The following is a 20,243-nucleotide window of genomic DNA, read 5'->3' on the forward strand; positions in this document are numbered from 1 at the left end:
TCACCAGCCTCAACTTCTGTAGCTGGAGTCAGTTAGGGCCCCACCCTCCCAGGCTAGGTGGGAAAAGGCCTGCAAGGCAGGGAGCAGATCTTCCAGAATTCACAGCCAAGGTAGACACCAAGTGGTGTAGCTTTCCAATGCATGGAGTAGATCTTCACCACCTTTTACAAAAACTTTTGGCTCCTTGTTTCTCATAGGTCTTTCCTTTTTTTTTTTTTAAAAAAAAGTCACTTAAAATGCCATCCTGTTGATTTATAGGAAGTGCAGGGGTGTGTTGCCACAAGTGAATCAGAAGTAAGTTATTATGCTTCTGTGTTTAATACAGTATTCCAATAATGCAAATATTTAGTATTTTGTTAATATGGCTTAAAGGTGGAATGACTGGGAAATCATATATTTTTGGTCTTAAAATAATGTAGTTCCTTAACATCATAGGCAACTTGCAAAATAAATTTTAAAAAAGCCAAAGGCAAGGTCCTAGCTATTGGTATGCAATCTATTGTGTTCATGTTGATCAATCAGTCATTCTGTTAAAAATGTCAGAGAAGATACTTTTACCACCAATAGTAGCGTGTTCCTAATTAAATTTAACAATAGGGATGAAATACAGGAATCAGTTCAATGCATTTATCATAAACTGCATTCATATATTTAAAAAGTACCTACACAAAAAATATATTTGGCCCTTTCATAATATGTCTTCTTAATTAGTACAGTGTTTTATATATTTTTTCAAATGATGCCCCCATTTTTCAAAGGTAACTATATAGCCATTCTTGTCATCCTCTCAAGGTCCTGCTTTCCTGCTATTTTCTACAAGTATTTTTTTAAGCTTTTGTTTCAGTAATTGCCATAACCTTATTTTAAAATTAAAGCTAGGTTATTAGACAACAAGGTTCAATTTGTTCATTTATATGAACTCCACGTGGATTTTGAAAATCAAGATAAATCTTCATGCACAACATGATGAGTCAGATTACCCCTGGACAATATATTTATGTTGGGTCTGATAGCAATCAATGGTTTAGCTTCATTGCATTTCAAGATGTATTTGCACCCAGTTGTCCAGTGATAGTGTCCTCACCCTGGAAATAATTTAGTTGCAAATTGACTGGAAGATGGTGAAAATTGAAAGTTAAAATTAGAAATACTCATAATAAACAGCAGAAAAAAGGTCAGATGATGCCACGCTATGATGAGATTGGAATGGCTGGTAAATGAGGTTTTGTGTTTGTCATGAGATGTATGTGACATGCCTACCCAATGCTGTTGTAATATCCAGCCTAGCAGAAGAGATTATCTGGCAAATTGACACTGGAAAGAATTTTCTTATGGACTGGGAAATTAGAATTGCACTCTTTTCTTTGATGTGTGCAATCCTCACTGTATTATGCAGCTAGCTCAGACTGAATATTAAATATATAATTTAATACATACTGTTAAAAATATCTTAAAATAATAATACTATTATTGCTTTTAAAAACATTGTAGAAACATTTAAACATCAGGTAAACATTCAGTGCAACAAAGAAGACTGATCTTTGTGAACAATTAATTTTTAGCTGTTCAATAACCATTCTTTTTTCATAGGGGTTACTAAATTTGGTAATGTGGTGGCTTTATTTGAATAACATCATCATTGTGCTCCTTCAATATTTTTAAGGGGGAAATAATATTTAAATGCTTGCAAATTAAATGAAGATCAAAGAATTGAAGGTGAAACTTGTTTCTTTTAATGTGGTATAAAATTTCAGACTGAGATACTAGAGAGAGCTAGTTATTGATTACTGTTTAGAGCAACATAAGGTTATCTAAACAAGAGAGAAGAGTACATTTTTAATGTATTTATAGAGTCTGCTCTGCTTCAGAGATAAGTGTGCTGTCACCTTTGTACCTGTTCAGTTTCAAAAATGGTTTAACTTTAATAAGGAGCCCTGCAATATTTAAAATTGCAATAAGACACCCTTAGGGGTTGCAGTCACAGTAGACCCAGCAATCTGTTAGCTATTTATAATGTATTTTTACATGTTGTCTTGGAAGCAGGAATAAACACACCAGAGAAGGAACCAAAAGTAATTACTGCAGCAGGGGAACAACCACTACTTCCGGCTAAAGAAGAAGATGGCGCACCCAAAAAGTCCAAACTTTCTGAGGAAAATAAGTTTGGTCATGAACAGGTAAAGTGTATTGTTAGATCCTTACTGCCTTGTAGCATTGCTTTTCTTATGTCATAAATATATTTTTTTTTGGGGGGGGGGTGAATTCCTATGTCATTCTAATTCATCAGGTGCTGTGTTGGCCCTGCCAACTCAGACTAGCTGGAAAACCTTGTCCCTCTAGTTCATCTTCCTGACCTTGTCAGTGTTGCAAAAAGATAAAAGGGCCCACATTTATCATAAGAAGCAAATCCTTATGTCAGAACTAGTTACCAGAGCACTATATATGCATGTTTGGATGCTTGGGAGAAAAATTAAAAATCCAGAATTAAAAATTAAAAAAAAGAATTAAAAATCCAGAATCCCAAAGAGAACATGTCCAAAACTTACCCCAGCTACCATTATCTGATATTTTAAGCCACAGGTGCTTTATTTCTTTCCAGATGATTCCTGACTGGCCACTCAATAGATACTGTGTTATAAAATAACAGGTGTCATGAGATAAAAATTATAAAACTGTATAAGCTAAGGAGTTCACTTACATGGTACCAAAATCTTTTGCTGCCAAAATTCACCCGCCCCCCCATGACTAGTCAGGTCTCCTCCTTCCTTCTAAACCTGCACCTTTTTTCATGGCAGTGGTCTTCCCATGTGAGTCGTGTATCTGGGTATTAATAGAGGCTGAAGGTAGTGAGGAATTGATGGAAGATACTGTAGGTGGCAGGCGACAGGAGAAGATGCGCCATCTTGAAAAGAGGGCTAGTAATACTGTAGTGACAGACGATTTGCTCAGGGCGTTAAGCAAGCTTTGTCTAATGGGCTGAATCTTTGTTGGATGTTTTTCAGTTTTACCAGTGCCCTTATTGTAACTACAATAGCAGGGACCCAAATCGTATCCAGATGCACGTCCTGTCACAGCATTCTATGCAGCCTGTTATCTGCTGTCCCCTCTGCCAAGATGTCCTGAGCAACAAAATGCATCTTCAGCTGCATTTGACCCATTTGCACAGTGTGTCTCCTGACTGTGTAGAGAAACTGCTTATGACAGTAAGTGTTTAAAATGCTGATGCACATTTGACAAGTACATGGACTGTAAATGATGCTGAATATGTTATGGCATTGTAGATAGAGCTAGAGACTTGGAACCTGGGCTCCTGAGATTTCTTCGTAGTCCTGCCAATAACTTAGTACATCCCTTTGGCCTATTCATTTAACCCTAATTTTCAAAGACACAAGAATCTGAAGCACTCATTAAAACCAACCTTTCAAGATCAAGGCACTCACCTCAGTGCCTCCCTGCACATCCTAAACTGGTTCTACTAGTCTTAATTTACTGTAAACAGTGTTCTGAGGGCTAAATACACAAGAAGTTACTGTTGGTTGGCAATTTTATGAGAAGTGGTAAATTGTGAAGAAACAGATAAAAGTACCAGAATGTTTTTATATTTACCGGATGGGGGAGATGAAACCTTTATTAGTAATAGGACAGGATCCTAACCTTGTAGTTCATTGTAATTTTCAAAAGAGTATCTTGATCGAAAAACAGGGTAATAAATATGAGCAATTAAAAAAAAGTTATAGTAATATGGTGGCAGGAAAGTTAAAAGGCTAAAAGCATTTGTGTGGCTACTGCTTTATGTAGTGTTATTTAAAACCTATATCAGCAACTTACGTTGCCTAGAATTTACAATCACACTGTCTTCCATATTCTTTCCTTTCTTAATTATGATCAAACCTGACTCAGATATCACAAAAAAAGCTCTAATGTGTTGTGAAGTATTATGTGAAAGCATCTTTAGAATTATAGGTCTGGCATGTGCTGGAAGAGAATCAGTTGTGATTTAAGGTCCTAAGTGCAAAGCAGGAACCCCATATCAGAGGTATATATGCCTAAGCAAAATCAGTAGAAGTTGCCACCTGATTTGAAAACAAAAAGAGTCCCAATTTCAAGATTTGACCATTATACCAATTGGTACAAACTGGATTGTACTAGTACTCTCAGAAGTAGTTATTTTGTTTTGCCTTTTCTCAGCAGCTGCTTAAAGTGCACTTTTGACATGTAACAGAAAGTGAGCTTTTCAATAGCTCTCCTTACCTGTCTTGCTAGGGACATTTCGGTTAGTAATCCTTTATCCACACCATTTTCACTGCTACATCTGTGAGCTTAATTCGGAGATTAATCAAACTGTTAGTTGTTTCAGTTGGCCATATGTGATGATGTGATAAACAGTGCAATTCTCTTGGTGAGCACAGTATCATGCCTAATAATAATAATAATAATAATAATAATAATAATAATGTTGTTGTTGTTGTTGTTGTTGTTGTTGCTGTTGTTGTTGTTTTATTTATACCCCACTCATCTGGCTGGGTTTCCCCAGCCACTGGGTGGCTTGCAACAAAGATTAAAAATACATTAAAATGTCACACATTAAAAACTTCCCTGAGAGTTGTGTGTGTTGTTGTTGTTGTTTTAAAGGTTCCTGTACCAGATGTGATGATGCCTAATAGTATGCTACTGCCAGCAGCTGCTTCAGAGAAATCTGACTGTGATGCCTCTGCAAGTCTGACAGCTGAAGGATCTGGGAAATATTCAGGTATTGCAAGAAAAAGCCAAGCCTGCAGAGGGCGAGCATTGCAATCTTTTGTTGATAAACCTCCTCTCCTTTTGGGGTGTGCTTGCTATATTAACCAAAGAAAAATAAGGCCTGATTTTCCTCAGCAGCGTTTCATGAACATAGCACTTTTATAGCATACAGTATATGTATATATGTTTCTTTGAACAGATACAACATCTAGGTTTGGTTACACATTTTAAGACTTGTAGGCTGCATTCAGTCCACTATGCCCCTAGTCCATACAGCTACCTACTGTATGATAAAGGAAAAAGGTAAAGGACCCTGGACGGTTATGTCCAGTCAAAGGCAGTTCCAGCCGAGGGAGCCAGCGTTTGTCCACAGACAACTTTCCCGGTCATGTGGCCAGCATGACTAAACTGCTACTGGCTCACAGAGGACCGTGATGAGTGCCAAAGCACATGGAAATACTGTTTACCTTCTCGCCACAGCGGTACCTGTTTATCTAGCTGCACTGGTGTGCTTTTGAACTGCTAGGTTGGAAGAAGCTGGGACAGAGCAATGGGAGCTCACCCCATCACGGGGATTCGAACTGCCAACCTTCCGATCAGCAAGCTCGAGAGGCTCAGTGGTTTAGACCATGACTCATTTGTGGTGCTGGTCACTTTGGTGGGAAGTGAGATAATTCCAGATACTTTGCATAAAGCAATTTTGTAAGAGTAATGAAGGGGCCTCTAATTCAGTTGTAGAGTTCATGCTTCACATGAAGAAGTTTCCAGCTGGATAATGTCCCTTGTGTATCAGAGAAACAGCTTGGTCCTGTGTTTGGGGAATGTGTTTAAGAATCTATTTACAACAATATTAAGAACACTGGAACTAGATTTTTATTGGTCTGACTCAATTCTATTTATATATATATATATATATATATATATATATATATATATATAATTTTTATTGAAGTTTCCACAAATTTTTATCAAAACAAACAAAACAAAACATAAAACATAACAATAAAAACATACAACACATATAATTTCAACTCTTAATTTCTCATAACTTACTTTCCCGACTTCCTCATACCTCCCCTTTCTGTATTCTCATGTCTAATTAATTGATCAGCAAATCCTTCCCTTACTTTCAACTTAATGTCAATAACACTCCTTTTCTTTTAACTTAACCCCTGATTTTCTCATCCAGCTTCAATCTAACATTCACTAATCTTTGAATATTTCTTTAAATAGTCTTTAAATTTTTTCCAATCCTCTTCCGCCGTTTCTCTTCCCTGGTCTCGGATTCTGCTCGTCATCTCTGCCAAACCCATATAGTCCATCACCTTCATCTGCCATTCTTCCACGGTGGGTAGATCTTGTGTCTTCCAGTACTTCGCAATAAGTATTCTTGCTGCTGTTGTAGCATACATAAAAAATGTTCTATCTTTCTTTAACACCAATTGGCCGACTATGCCCAGGAGAAAGGCCTCTGGTTTCTTAGGAAAAGTGTACTTAAGTACCTTTTTCAGTTCATTATAGATCATTTCCCAAAAAGCCTTAATCCTTGGGCACGTCCACCAAAGATGAAAGAATGTTCCTTCAATTTCTTTGCATTTCCAACAATTATTATCGGGCAAATGATAGATTTTCGCAAGTTTGACTGGGGTCATGTACCACCTATAGATCATTTTCATAATATTTTCTCTCAAAGCATTACATGCCGTAAATTTCATCCCGGTGGTCCATAACTTTTCCCAGTCAGCAAACAATGTCATGACCAATATCCTGTGCCCACTTAATCATTGCGGATTTAACCGTTTCATCTTGTGTATTCCATTTCAACAGCAAGTTATACATTCTTGACAAATTCTTAGTACTGGGCTCTAACAATTCTGTCTCTAGTTTTGATTTTTCCACCTGGAAGCCAATTTTCCTGTCCATTTTAAAAACTTCCATTATCTGATAGTAATTAAGCCAATCTCTCACTTTCCCTTTTAGTTTCTCAAAACTTTGGGTCTGACTCAATTCTAGATGGGTTCTTGTGCCCAAAATTCAGGCTCGTGAACTACATATATTTCTTTTGAAAACAGATATAGTCACTCATTGCAACAAAATTCTCCTTGTTTGGGGTGGGGTGGGGGTGTTTTGGTGCATCCTTCATTTGATGCCAAAGAGTCTTATGGAACTTTCATGGATCACAAGCCTGTGATGAAGTCAACACTGGGCCATGAAACCTTATGCCATAATAAATTAGACAGCCTTTACAGTACCACGAGGCTCTTTGTTGTTGTTATTGCTGCAGCATACTGGCTCCTCCTCTGGAAGTTCTTTCTTTTAATATATATTATGTATTCAAATGCAATGGAGCTATATAATTTCTTTCCTTTTTTTTTAACCAGGTGAAAGTCCTCCAGATGAAAAGAACACCTCTGGGCTTGAAGAATCAAAAACTGGAATGGAAATTAAAACAGAGGAACAGAAGCCACTCAAAGAATCTACTGAAATGCCAGATTGGAACAAAAACAGCAGTAAAGATATAAAGATTGTTGAATCACTGCCTGATCAGTTGAATGAGCAGCAGAAGAGGCAGCAGCTTTCTGTTTCTGATCGCCATGTCTATAAATATCGTTGTAACCATTGTAGCTTGGCTTTTAAGACTATGCAGAAGCTTCAAATACATTCCCAGTATCATGCTATTCGGGCTGCTACTATGTGTAGCCTTTGCCAACGTAGCTTCCGTACATTCCAGGCTTTAAAAAAACATTTGGAAGCAGGCCACCCAGAACTCAGTGAAGCTGAAATTCAGCAGTTGTGTGCATCTTTACCTGTAAATGGTGAACTCTGGGCAGAGAACGAAAGTATGGCACAAGATGAACATGCACTAGAACAGGATATAGAAAGAGAATACGAGATGGACCAGGAAGGTAAAGCAAGTCCTGTAGGAAGTGATAGTAGCTCCATTCCAGATGAAATGGGCTCAGAACCAAAGCGGACCTTACCTTTTAGAAAAGGGCCAAATTTTACTATGGAAAAATTTCTAGATCCTTCTCGCCCATATAAATGTACAGTGTGCAAAGAATCTTTCACTCAAAAGAACATTCTTTTGGTTCATTATAACTCAGTGTCTCATTTGCATAAACTCAAAAAGGTGTTGCAGGAAGCATCCAGTCCAGTCCCTCAAGAAGCTAACAGCAGCACTGACAACAAACCCTACAAATGCAGCATTTGCAATGTTTCTTATAGCCAAAGTTCTACACTGGAAATTCATATGAGATCTGTGCTTCATCAAACTAAGGCAAGAGCTGCAAAATTAGAACCAAGTAGTAATGCAATGAGTGGAAACAGCATAACAGGAAATGTTAATAGCCCCAGCCAGGGGATGGTAGATCCTACAATATTACCAGCAGTTAACAGCAAGGAAACCCACATAGATGCCAAAGAATTAAATAAAAAGCAAGTTTCTGAATTAGTTTCTGCTCAGCCTACACATCATCCTCCCCAGTCACCAGCACAACTGCAAATGCAACTCCAGCATGAATTGCAACAGCAAGCAGCTTTCTTTCAACCCCAGTTCCTAAATCCAGCATTTTTGCCACATTTTCCTATGACACCAGAGGCGCTACTGCAGTTTCAGCAGCCACAGTTTCTTTTTCCATTCTATATTCCTGGGACAGAGTTCAGTTTGAGTCCTGATCTGGGTTTGCCTGGTTCTGCTGCATTTGGTATGCCTGGCATGGCGGGTATGGCAGGCTCACTGCTAGAAGACCTGAAGCAGCAGATGCAAACTCAGCACCATGTCGGTCAGACGCAGCTACAGATACTACAGCAGCAAGCACAACAGTATCAAGCGACGCCACCTCCAATCCAGTCACAAAAGCAGCAGCAAACGAATAAGTTAGTGAAAACAGAGCAGAACAGTGCAGTAAGTGCTGAGTGCCAGATGATGAAGGATACACCACCATATAAGGAATCGGAAGAGATTTCAGAGAAACAAGAAAAACCAAAGCAAGAATTCACAAGTGATAGTGAAGGACTGAAAGAAAACAAAGATATAAAGAAGCAGAAGTCCTCTGAACCAACCATCCCACCACCTAGAATTGCTTCTGGGGCAAGAGGAAATGCAGCCAAGGCATTGTTGGAAAACTTCGGCTTTGAGCTGGTTATTCAATATAATGAGAATAGACAGAAAGTACAGAAAAAAAATAAAGCTGGTGATTGCGAAAATACTGACAAATTGGAATGTGCAGCATGCAGTAAATTGTTTTCCAACATTCTTATATTAAAGAGCCACCAAGAACATGTTCATGGACAGTTCTTTCCATACGGTGCATTAGAAAAGTTTGCCCGTCAATACAGGGAGGCTTATGACAAGCTTTATCCTATTTCACCATCTTCCCCAGAACCACCACCTCCTCCACCACCACCTCCGCCTCCACCTCCGCCTTCTTCACAACCTTCTTCATCCAGTTCTGGAAAGATTCAAAGTATTACTCCTACTCCTTTGCAGGCTCCACCACCAACACCGCCGCCTCCACCTCCTCCCCCACCGCCACCTCCTCCTCCACCACCACCTTCTGCACCACCACCAGTGCAGCTGCCAGTTTCATTAGATCTTCCACTTTTCCCTCCAATTATGATGCAGCCAGTGCAACACCCAGGATTGCCTCCTCAGCTTGCCCTCCAGCTACCACCAATGGATGCGCTGTCTGCAGATCTTACTCAGCTTTGTCAGCAACAGCTAGGATTAGATCCAAATTTCCTACGGCATTCTCAGTTCAAGCGGCCACGTACAAGAATCACTGATGACCAATTAAAAATCTTGAGGGCATATTTTGATATTAATAATTCACCGAGTGAAGAACAGATTCAAGAAATGGCAGAGAAATCTGGCCTTTCCCAAAAGGTTATCAAACACTGGTTTCGAAATACCCTATTTAAGGAGCGACAAAGAAACAAGGATTCCCCATATAATTTTAGCAATCCTCCAATAACAGTTTTGGAAGATATAAGAATTGAACCACAGCCAAGTTCTTTAGAGCATTACAAATCTGATTCAGCGTTCAGCAAGCGATCATCTAGAACTAGATTTACTGACTACCAGCTCAGAGTCTTGCAGGATTTTTTTGACACAAATGCTTATCCAAAAGATGATGAAATTGAACAACTTTCAACTGTACTTAACCTACCTACTCGAGTTATCGTTGTATGGTTCCAAAATGCACGACAGAAGGCTCGTAAAAGTTATGAAAATCAAGCTGAAACTAAAGATACTGAGAAGAGGGAGCTCACCAATGAGAGGTACATTCGGACAAGCAACATGCAATATCAATGTAAAAAATGTAGCGTAGTTTTTCCCAGGATCTTTGACTTAATTACACATCAGAAAAAGCTGTGTTATAAAGACGAAGATGATGATGCACAAGATGAAAGCCAAACAGAAGATTCAATGGATGCTACAGATCAAATGCTTTACAAGAATTGCACAGTTTCTGGCCCATCTGATTCGTCAAAAAGTATGGCTTTAACAACAGTAAGCTCTGGATCTGGTTCCAGTACTCCTTTGATGCCATCACCCAAACCTGAACCTGGAAAAACCTCTCCTAAACCTGAGTCAACAGAAAAGCCAAAGCAAAATGATCCCATACCTAAGCAAGTGGAGGCTTCCTCCCAAGGCAACAAATCAGTGCAGCCTGCACCAACCACCTCCTCTGATCCACAGCCCTCAGCTTCTCAAACACAGCAACAGAAACAATCCCAAATAGGAGGCAGACCACCTTCTGCATCACAGACGACCCCTGTTCCCTCCAGCCCTTTAGCAATCCAAATGACGCCTCTGCAGAACAGTCTACCTCCTCAGTTACTACAGTACCCATGTGACCAGTGTACAGTTGCCTTTCCCACTCTAGAACTTTGGCAAGAGCACCAGCACATGCATTTCTTAGCAGCCCAAAATCAGTTCCTTCATTCCCAGTTTTTAGAAAGGCCTATGGATATGCCCTATATGATATTTGATCCAAATAACCCTCTGATGACTGGACAATTGCTGAGCAGTTCTTTAGCTCAGGTGGCACCCCAAGTGAGCTCAGCTCATACAGCTCACCACGCTGCTTCAATTCCTGGCTCACTTAAACGAAAACTGGATGATAAGGAAGACAACAACTGTAGTGAAAAAGAGGGGGGGAACAGTGGTGAGGACCAGCATCGGGATAAGCGATTGAGAACTACAATTACTCCAGAGCAACTGGAAATACTCTACGAAAAATACCTTTTAGATTCCAATCCTACCAGAAAAATGCTAGATCACATTGCACGTGAAGTAGGACTAAAAAAGAGAGTTGTACAAGTCTGGTTTCAGAATACAAGAGCTCGAGAAAGAAAAGGACAATTCCGTGCAGTAGGTCCAGCTCAGTCTCATAAAAGATGTCCTTTTTGCCGAGCACTGTTTAAAGCAAAGTCTGCTTTAGAAAGTCATATTCGCTCTCGGCACTGGAATGAAGGAAAACAAGCAGGTTATAGTTTGCCACCAAGTCCTTTGATAGCCAATGAAGATGGAGGAGAGAGCCCACACAAATACATGTTTTTTGATTATCCATCGTTATCATTAACAAAGATTGATTTATCGAGTGAAAACGAATTAGCTTCTACTGTCTCAACTCCAGTTAGTAAAACTGCAGAAATGTCACCGAAGAATCTTTTAAGCCCTTCTTCCTTCAAAGCAGAATGCAACGAAGACATAGAGAATCTGAACACAGCTCCTGCTGATGGTGGGTATGACCAGAATAAAACTGACTTTGATGAGACTTCATCAATTAACACAGCAATCAGTGATGCCACAACAGGAGATGAAGGAAACAATGAAATGGAAAGTATGACCGGTAGTTCAGGAGATGTGAAATCCACATCCTCTCCTAAAGAGCCAAAAAATGTTCTGAATGACAGTTTGCCAAAAAACACAAACATGCCTAATATGGAGAACAGCGATGACAAATTTCTATTCTCCCTGACTAGCCCGTCAATGCATTACAGTGACAAAGATAGTGAACTTGACCAAAGTGTTTACATTACTGATGACCCTGATGATAATGCTGATCGCAGTGAAACATCGAGCATAGCTGATCCAAGTTCACCTAATCCCTTTGGAGCAAGCAACCCTTTTAAATCGAAAAACAGTGACCGGCCAGGTCACAAACGATTTCGGACGCAAATGAGTAATCTGCAGCTTAAGGTCTTGAAGGCTTGCTTTAGCGACTATCGGACTCCAACCATGCAAGAATGCGAAATGCTAGGGAATGAGATTGGCCTGCCAAAACGTGTGGTTCAGGTTTGGTTTCAAAATGCTCGAGCAAAAGAGAAGAAGTTCAAAATTAACATAGGGAAGCCATTCATGATCAATCAGAATGCAACTGATGGCTCAAGACCAGAGTGTTCCCTATGTGGGGTGAAGTATTCTGCACGTTTGTCCGTAAGAGACCATATCTTTTCCAAACAACATATTTCAAAAGTGCGAGAAGCTGTGGGAAGTCAACTGGACCGAGAAAAAGACTACTTAGCTCCTACAACTGTTAGACAGCTGATGGCACAGCAGGAATTGGACCGTATAAAGAAGGCTACAGATGTTCTAGGCTTAACAGTACAGCAGCCAGGCATGATAGAGAGCAGCTCACTTCATGGAATCAGTTTGCCAGCAGCTTACCCAGGACTCCCTGGCCTTCCTCCAGTTCTTCTGCCTGGAATGAATGGTCCATCTTCCTTAACAGGATTTCCTCAAAGTTCAAACAGTAAGTAAAAAGGAAGAGGATAAATTGTTGCTGCTGTTGTGACAAAAGGAATGGGTGTGTTGGTTGCCAAAACATTTGTAGGTAGATCCATTTCTGTCAGTTCTGTGGCTGTATGTTAGAACATTTTCTAAGAAAAGTAAAATGGAATGTGCTATTCAAGCAATAACACCTTTAAGTAACACTGTAGTGTTTATTATTAGCACTTTTAGATATTCAGGAAATTATTTAACTAATAAAAAAATATGAAATTGAAGTATACCACAAACTAGCCAAGGGCAGAGCATTTGAACTCAAGTCCACCTTTATTAACTCACTGTGTTATCAAATAGTATGAGTTGGGTATCTTTACAACTTAATAGATTTTCCATGAACTTTCACCACAATGTGAAATAGTTTGTTTCATAAAAGCAAGTCAGGAGATAATATTTAGCAACTAAGGCAAAGGTCCAGTCATGTGAAAATGAGGGCCTGTACACTAAAATATATTGTTTCCTTGAATTTATCTAGTTTAGCCTGTGATCCTTAAAAGCAAGTCCCATTGAAATAGTGAGATAATCATGGCAAAGACTGGGCTATAAAGACAGTTAATGACTCTGGGTTCAAATCCTGGTTTTGATCTGCTGGGAAATATTTGTAGACTGGGGTTACAGACTAAGGCACTGAGTTCAAATGTATTTATTTAAATTAGCATAAACCTGCATGTAGATAGGCAGGCTTTATGTATGTAGGGGCAGAAATGCAAACATAATTTTTTCCTGTCTTGTAATTTACTTCAGAGTTAGTCAAATTTTGATAAGAGTTCCTCTTAGGTTCCTCTTAAGTTAGGGGTTGTTTTTTTGCATCACAGTCGTTTTAAAATCTCCTAGTACAGCCTTTATTCCTTACTATACATATTTTGTTACTTCTGAATAAATACTAAAAGTGTTCTACAAGAATAGGTTCAAGATCCACACTGCCCACTGCCAGTACTATGCATAGCAACAGCACCTTTCCCATGCAGTATTCTTCTCATTCATCCTAACAAAAATAAAAAAAGCTCTTTAGTATGGATTTTTGTAGTTTTCACTTTTGTTTTTGGGGTAATATTACAAGTAGGCACCTTTCTATGAATAATGCTCCCGTTTATAGGAAGTGAAGTTAAATAAACTATCGGGCCCAGCCCACCCATGAGGTTGGTGTGAAGCAGTCACCATAGGCGGTGGAAACCCCTGAGGCGATGCCTACATGGGCGCCCTGCTGCCAACAGATAAGCGCCACTGCCATCGTCCATGTTTTTCAGAAATGTATGAGCAGGAATCCTACTTCATGGGTTATATTTAGTCTCTGTACTTCATATCCTGGTTTGATGGGGTGAAGGGTTAGAACTCTGGGAGACAAATAAAAGCCCAAATCCTGTTCAGTATCTGAAACTTCACAGATTTTTTTCCCCTTGTCCAAATGCTTACTGAAGGTTTAGATTCTTCACTTAGGTTAACTTTTTGTTACAGCCCTTACCTCCAGGCCAGAAATTAATACCCAGTAGATTTTTTTGAGGTACATGGTTTCAACACTGCTCCCCACCCCCACCCTGCTGGTCAGCAGAGTATGAGGGTCTTCTTGGTAAAGCATCTCATAGCACTCAACAACTTCTCTTAAGCCCTTCATAACACTGATTTGCTATTGCAGAGCTGAGAATTAAGTGGTGACCTGCCAGAATTATCCTTAGGGCTTTTCAAAAGCATTTCCTCATAGAGTACCTGACTGGCTCTGTCAAAGCTCTGTGCTCCCTAAGTCCAGTCAATTCTGCATTTCTGCAAGTGCAACAGCATACATCTGTTGGTGTTTTTGTTGTCAGGAATGAGGGCAGAGTACATAACTTGCTCTGCTTTAAGACAAAATTTGCCCATAGTTACAGCATCAGCATTCTGGCCATCTGGAAGTGAAATAATATTTAGATCAGGTAGTAGATGTAGCTACTGCCATATGAGCAGGCCAACTCTCACTACTTATTGGTTAGTTACAGATAGGTAGCCGTGTTGGTCTGCCATAGTCAAAACAAAATAAAAGAAAAAAATTCCTTCCAGTAGCACCTTAAAGACCAACTAAGTTAGTTCTAGGTATGAGCTTTCGTGTGCATGCACACTTCTTCAGATAGCTTCAGGTATCTGAAGAAGTGTGCATGCACACGAAAGCTCATACCTAGAACTAACTTAGTTGGTCTTTAAGGTGCTACTGGAAGGATTTTTTTTCTTTTATTTTGTTTTTACTTATTGGTTAGGTCTAGATAGCTCACTGTATGAACTGGGCCACTCAAGTTACCAAATCTTCAAATCATGAATGCAGCTACATAATCAATGAAGTATCGGTTAGGAATGAGGCACACTTTCATCTGATGTGGCTAATCTCTCTGAATAAATGCAAACTAAAGAGATAGGAGATGTTTCGTTCTTCAACATACTAAGTAGCCCCTCCATCCTATCTTTATTGCCCAGAAAATATATGTTCCTAATGGCTCTTAATGGAGTAGTGGAAGTGAAAGCAAAAGAGCAGATTATATTAATCTTTCATTAGTGAAAAGTACTCCTCAAAAGTTCTTTAATATATGCTCAATGCTGATATGCTTCATATCTTACTAACCCACTTTTAACATATCCTTGTTTTGCTGTGAGCAGCACTTCACATCTGTGTTTGATGCAGCGAGAGAGATTCAGTCAGGATCTTCTTGTAGTCCCACTCGCTGTGCTGATCCCAGTTGCAAACCTTTATAAGAGTTAGTTTTTTAACCTTGTAAAATGTTTCAAAATATGTTAAAATTCCTGCTGCCTGCTCCTGTGGGTTTTCTCTACCACATACTCAAACCATGATACATGACACCTGAATTTAAATATGATCAGATAGATATACGATCAAATAGACAAAATGATTTTTGAACATATTCTTCACATGCAATTAGTTATTTACATAAAGATTGGAAGAATTAGAAAAGATGTTTTCATTAACATAAATAAGCTCTGTTCTATAGGTGCTTTAAAACGGCAATGGATTCTTAACAGGCAGAGCAGATGAAGCAGTCTCTAACCTGAGAAAGCTTATGCAGCCATACATTTGTTATTCTTTGATGTGCCACAAGACTCCTTAACATAGCGCCACCTAACAAAATATTAATGTTATGATGTAGTGTTTGCATTATTTGGCACATTTACAGTGCAATCCTAAACATACCAGTTCAGAACAAACCCCACTGAATTCAATGGAACTTACTCTTTGATAAGCATATATAGCATTACAGCTTTAATCAGTCTTACAGTTGCTTCACTATATGTTCAAATCATGTTCATTCATAAACATTCATTCATTCATTATGTCTCATCAAAATTTGAAATCATGTCTCACCGCTTTTTGAAATCCTTTGCAAGTTAGTTGAACTGAGATGCAAAATGTAAAATTCATAAAAGATATTGGGTCAGGTGGTACCTAACACCAAAAAAACTAGCGCTAATATGCCCAGGAACCTCACCAAAATGCTGGAGAGGGTGCATACCTCCACATGTGGTGGAAGTGCCCCCAAATCCAACTATTCTGACCAACAGCCATACGAGAAATATGCAAAATAACTAAGCAAGTATTAGAAATCACCCCAGAATTAGCCCTACTAAACATCTTCCAAGACAATAATGCTCATTTACACCACAAAGAACTCATAACCCACCTACTTTCAGCAGCCAGAAACACCATAACCAGACACTGGAGAGACCTGCCAGGAGTAAGCATGGACCAATGGTACCAAATAGTATGGGAAACAGCCTTACTAGAAAAAATTAACCAATAAACTGAAACTGACACGGGGACAAACAGAAGAAGACACCTTTATCCCCGTATGGCTCCCCTTTATCACATACACAGCCCAATAAGACAATGACAATAATCCACCAACAGCATACAAATCAATATGGCTAACCTGATCCAAAACACCCACCCACCCCACTCACACATGAAAACAAAGATCACCACAGCCAATCACAAACAAACAACCACACCCTAGGCCAACCCCAACCTCTCTCACCACCAAAGGAACACAAGTGAACAACAGAGAACCTGCACAAGCAATGCTGACACCAAACCCTACATACATTAAGTAAAATAGAAACATTGCCACCTGACCCTACCTCCACCCATCTTCCCCCCTCCACCCCTCTCCCCCTTTTCTTCCTAATGTCTCAACAAATGAAACTGCTTTGTAAAAATGTTACATGGAAAAAATACGAGAGAGAGACATTACACATACTTCTGTAAATCAAGAAAATCTTTAATAAAAATACATTAAAATTAAATTAAATTAAATTAAATTAAAGATATTGGGTGGTAGTCAAATAAAATTTACTCGGAGTAGACCTACTGAAGTTAATGACCAAGACAGAGTTCATTAATTTCAGCAGGTCTACTCTGAGTAAAACCTAGCTGAACATAAAATTATTTGAAAAGTCTGCTTGAAGTGACCAAGAAAATGCAGTGCAACAAGCCAGACCATAGATAACCATATCAAGGGATTGAGACATGCACACACACACACACACACACACACACACACGAATGAAAACAGTAAAGTAAAACTGTGCAGCGGTGATTACATTATAAGATGTAGCTTTCATGTTAGCTGGAACAGTGTGGCTGGACCTATATACCTACAAAAACATATCCATATGAATTGGAAGCAATGAAATTCTAATCCCATTCAAGTAAATTATAGGGATGCAAGAATTTTTCACACATTCCAGTGCACTTATTGAAGCCAGGTGTCCTAACAAGAGCTCAGGATGCCAGACAATTGAGTGTTCTTAGGTCAAAGCAGGATGCTCCCTGTTCTTCTACTGCAATCCGTGAAAATGTCTATGAGAACAAAACTGGGTAAGGTAACTGAACCTAAATCCTACTAACATATTTTATACTTTGTTGCAGTAGAAATGCATTTGACTAATTCATTTTTCGTTCCACCTTGAATATGGTGGGATTTAGTTATTAGTTAACATGCACAGGATTATGTTGTTAGACCCTGGTACTCCTTAGTGCTTGGTTTACCTTTCCTTTCTTCATACATCCCTTTACTCATGCAAGTCCTTCAACACCCACACCCGTGCTTTAATAAATTTAGCATCTGTTATAACTATTTACTTGCTTTTGGTCTATTAGGATGTTGTTGCTTCATGTTATTGTCTCTCTCTGACATCATAGTCACAAATACAGTGGTACCTTGGTTTTCGAACATCTCGGAAAGGGTTTCAGTTTTTGAATGCCGAAAACTCAGAAGTAAATACTTCTGTTTTCAAACATACCTCAGAAGTTGAATGGCTTCCACTGAGTTTTTTTCCAATTTTCTCTATTTAATTTGCAGACCACCCTTTTCACTTCAATTTTCGAACATTTCAGAACTTGAACAGTCTTCCAGAACAGCTTACGTTCAAAAACTGAGGCACCACTGTATATGGTCTCACATTCACAAATTAGGTTTGTGGCACATTAAAGACTTAAAAATGGCATAAGCTTTCATGGACCAGCTTTCATCTTCATCAAAAACATGGAATGTCATTCTGAGTTGGCAGGTATATATGTGTGTGTTTATGTACACACACTAACATATGGATAAACATACAGAGAATGATATACCTGTGATATTAGAGGGAAATGAAATGCAGGAAATACAAGAAGTGATGATGAGATTAAAGCTTCAATGTATGTAAAATAATTGCAGTGATTCTCTACGTTGTAGGGAATCTATGGCCCTCTTAATGTTACTGGACAACTCTGTTTGATTGAAATAGGGGTTCAACAGCATCTGGGCAGGTCATAGGTTCTTCTTTCCTGGTACCATGCATTCCTCAGGTATACTGCAGAATTTTGTATCAACAGGGATACTTCTCATAGTTAATGTTCCCAGGCCTTTCTAGCTGATCTTGTATTTCATTTAAAAACATTTGGAGAATAGGAAATCTTTAACTTTGCATAAATACATCTTGGTTAATTGTGCTGCAGGTAGGAATGGTCCATTCATCTCTACTCCGTTCAATCATTGATCAGTTCATTTTTAAGTTGCCCATTCATTTGATATAAGGGCAAGACACATGTTTGGATTCATGCTATGATTCTATGTGAAGACCAAAATATCATAATAATTTCTCCCAATATACTATATATCTATTTGTTAGCCCATATCAGAAATAGATACACACTACTGGTAGGGAAATCCATACATTTAATATGAGTGGCTAACATTAAAATTTAACACAGTTGTCACTTTTTTTTCTAATAGTCCATTCAATACTATTGTGTAGTTAGTCCAAAAAGTCACTATGTATAGTAATAAGGACATCAAACTTGTTTCTAATCCTGGACAATATATTTTAGTTTACCATTAAATAAAAATAATGATTCAGTGACAAACATCAAATGGTTGCCTTGTTAAATCTTATCACCTCTTCCTCTAAGTTCTAATTGCTTTATCCTAAGCAATGCTAAGTACCTGGATATCGATGATTTAAGCACCATTCAGGCCCACTCAATTAGTACTTGAATGTAACTAATATTCATCTATCCTTGCAGTGCCCAGGGTTATCACTCTTATCCTCTTACACTGATCCTAGAGAGTGCTTTAAGCTCACCATTCTTTGAACATTAGAGTTTATCTGTTCTCATTGTTTTTATAAAACTTCTATTTCTCTGTAACAGCTTCTTTAAAAAAATGTTTCTACAGTATACTGGCCAATTATACTTATCATAGGAATTGCATTACAGTATTTAACTGTATTGGGGACGCGGGTGGCGCTGTGGGTAAAAGCCTCAGCGCCTAGGACTTGCCTATCGAAAGGTCGGCGGTTCGAACCCCCACGGCGGGGTGCGCTCCCGTCGCTCGGTCCCAGCACCTGCCAACCTACAGTTCAAAAGCACCCCCGGGTGCAAGTAGATAAATAGGAACCGCTTACTAGCGGGAAGGTAAACTGTGTTTCCGTGTGTTGCGCTGGCTCGCCAGATGCAGCTTGTCACGCTGGCCACGTGACCCAGAAGTGTCTGCGGACAGCGCTGGCTCCCGGCCTCTGGAGTGAGATGAGCGCACAACCCTAGAGTCTGTCAAGACTGGCCTGTACGGGCAGGGGGTACCTTTACCTTTTATTTAACTGTAACAAACATTGTCTATAATCTTGCATTGTACATAGATACTCCAAATAGGGTCAGTGCACGCTTAGTTTCTTTTGCTGCTAAAATACATAGCTGCATGACTTATGTCAATAAAAACAACTACATTGCTGACCAGCTGTACTAACACATATAAAACCCAATCCTATGCATGCTTACTTGGCATTACGACCCCGTTTAGTTTAGAGGGGCTTACTCCCAAGTGAAAAAATTGTCCAGTAGCACCTTAGAGACCAACTAAGAACAAACTTAGTTGGTCTCTAAGGTGTTACTCCCAAGTGGTGTGCCTAAAATAGCAGGCCAACAGCACAATCCTAACCATGTCTACTCAGGTTCCCTCTGCTTCTTTACACTCCCAAGTCATATCTGATTCTGTTTTAGAAATCTTAGCCAACCTATTCGGAGTTAAGTACCATCTATGAATCATTTTCAAATAATTCTCTTTCAATGAATAACATGTAGTAAATTTCAGGTTGTTTTTCCAAAGTTTCTCTCAGAGGTTAAGATCTATATTATGCCCTATATCTATTGCCAGTGTGTCATTAAAGCTTTAACTAGCTTGTCTTTTGTTTCCCAGTC

General features: G+C 39.1%; 1 protein-coding gene across 8 annotated transcripts in view; it reads left to right on the forward strand.

The window, feature by feature from the left end:
* The window catches only part of ZFHX4 (zinc finger homeobox 4), a 188,664-nt gene that overhangs the window by 162,492 nt on the left and 5,929 nt on the right, over positions 1-20,243 (forward strand). For 6 of the 8 annotated variants that reach the window (XM_079983018.1, XM_079983024.1, XM_079983023.1 and 3 more), the window contains 4 exons: positions 2,041-2,177; positions 3,003-3,203; positions 4,633-4,750; positions 7,122-12,500. In XM_079983018.1, coding sequence (XP_079839144.1) covers positions 2,041-2,177; positions 3,003-3,203; positions 4,633-4,750; positions 7,122-12,500 — 5,835 coding nt within the window. The remainder of the gene's footprint in view (positions 1-2,040; positions 2,178-3,002; positions 3,204-4,632; positions 4,751-7,121; positions 12,501-20,243) is intronic. The other 2 variants (XM_079983022.1, XM_079983025.1) reach the window with 1 other exon arrangement.

This window comes from Podarcis cretensis (genome assembly GCF_951804945.1).
Source record: "Podarcis cretensis genome assembly, chromosome: 7".
NCBI lineage: Eukaryota > Metazoa > Chordata > Lepidosauria > Squamata > Lacertidae > Podarcis > Podarcis cretensis.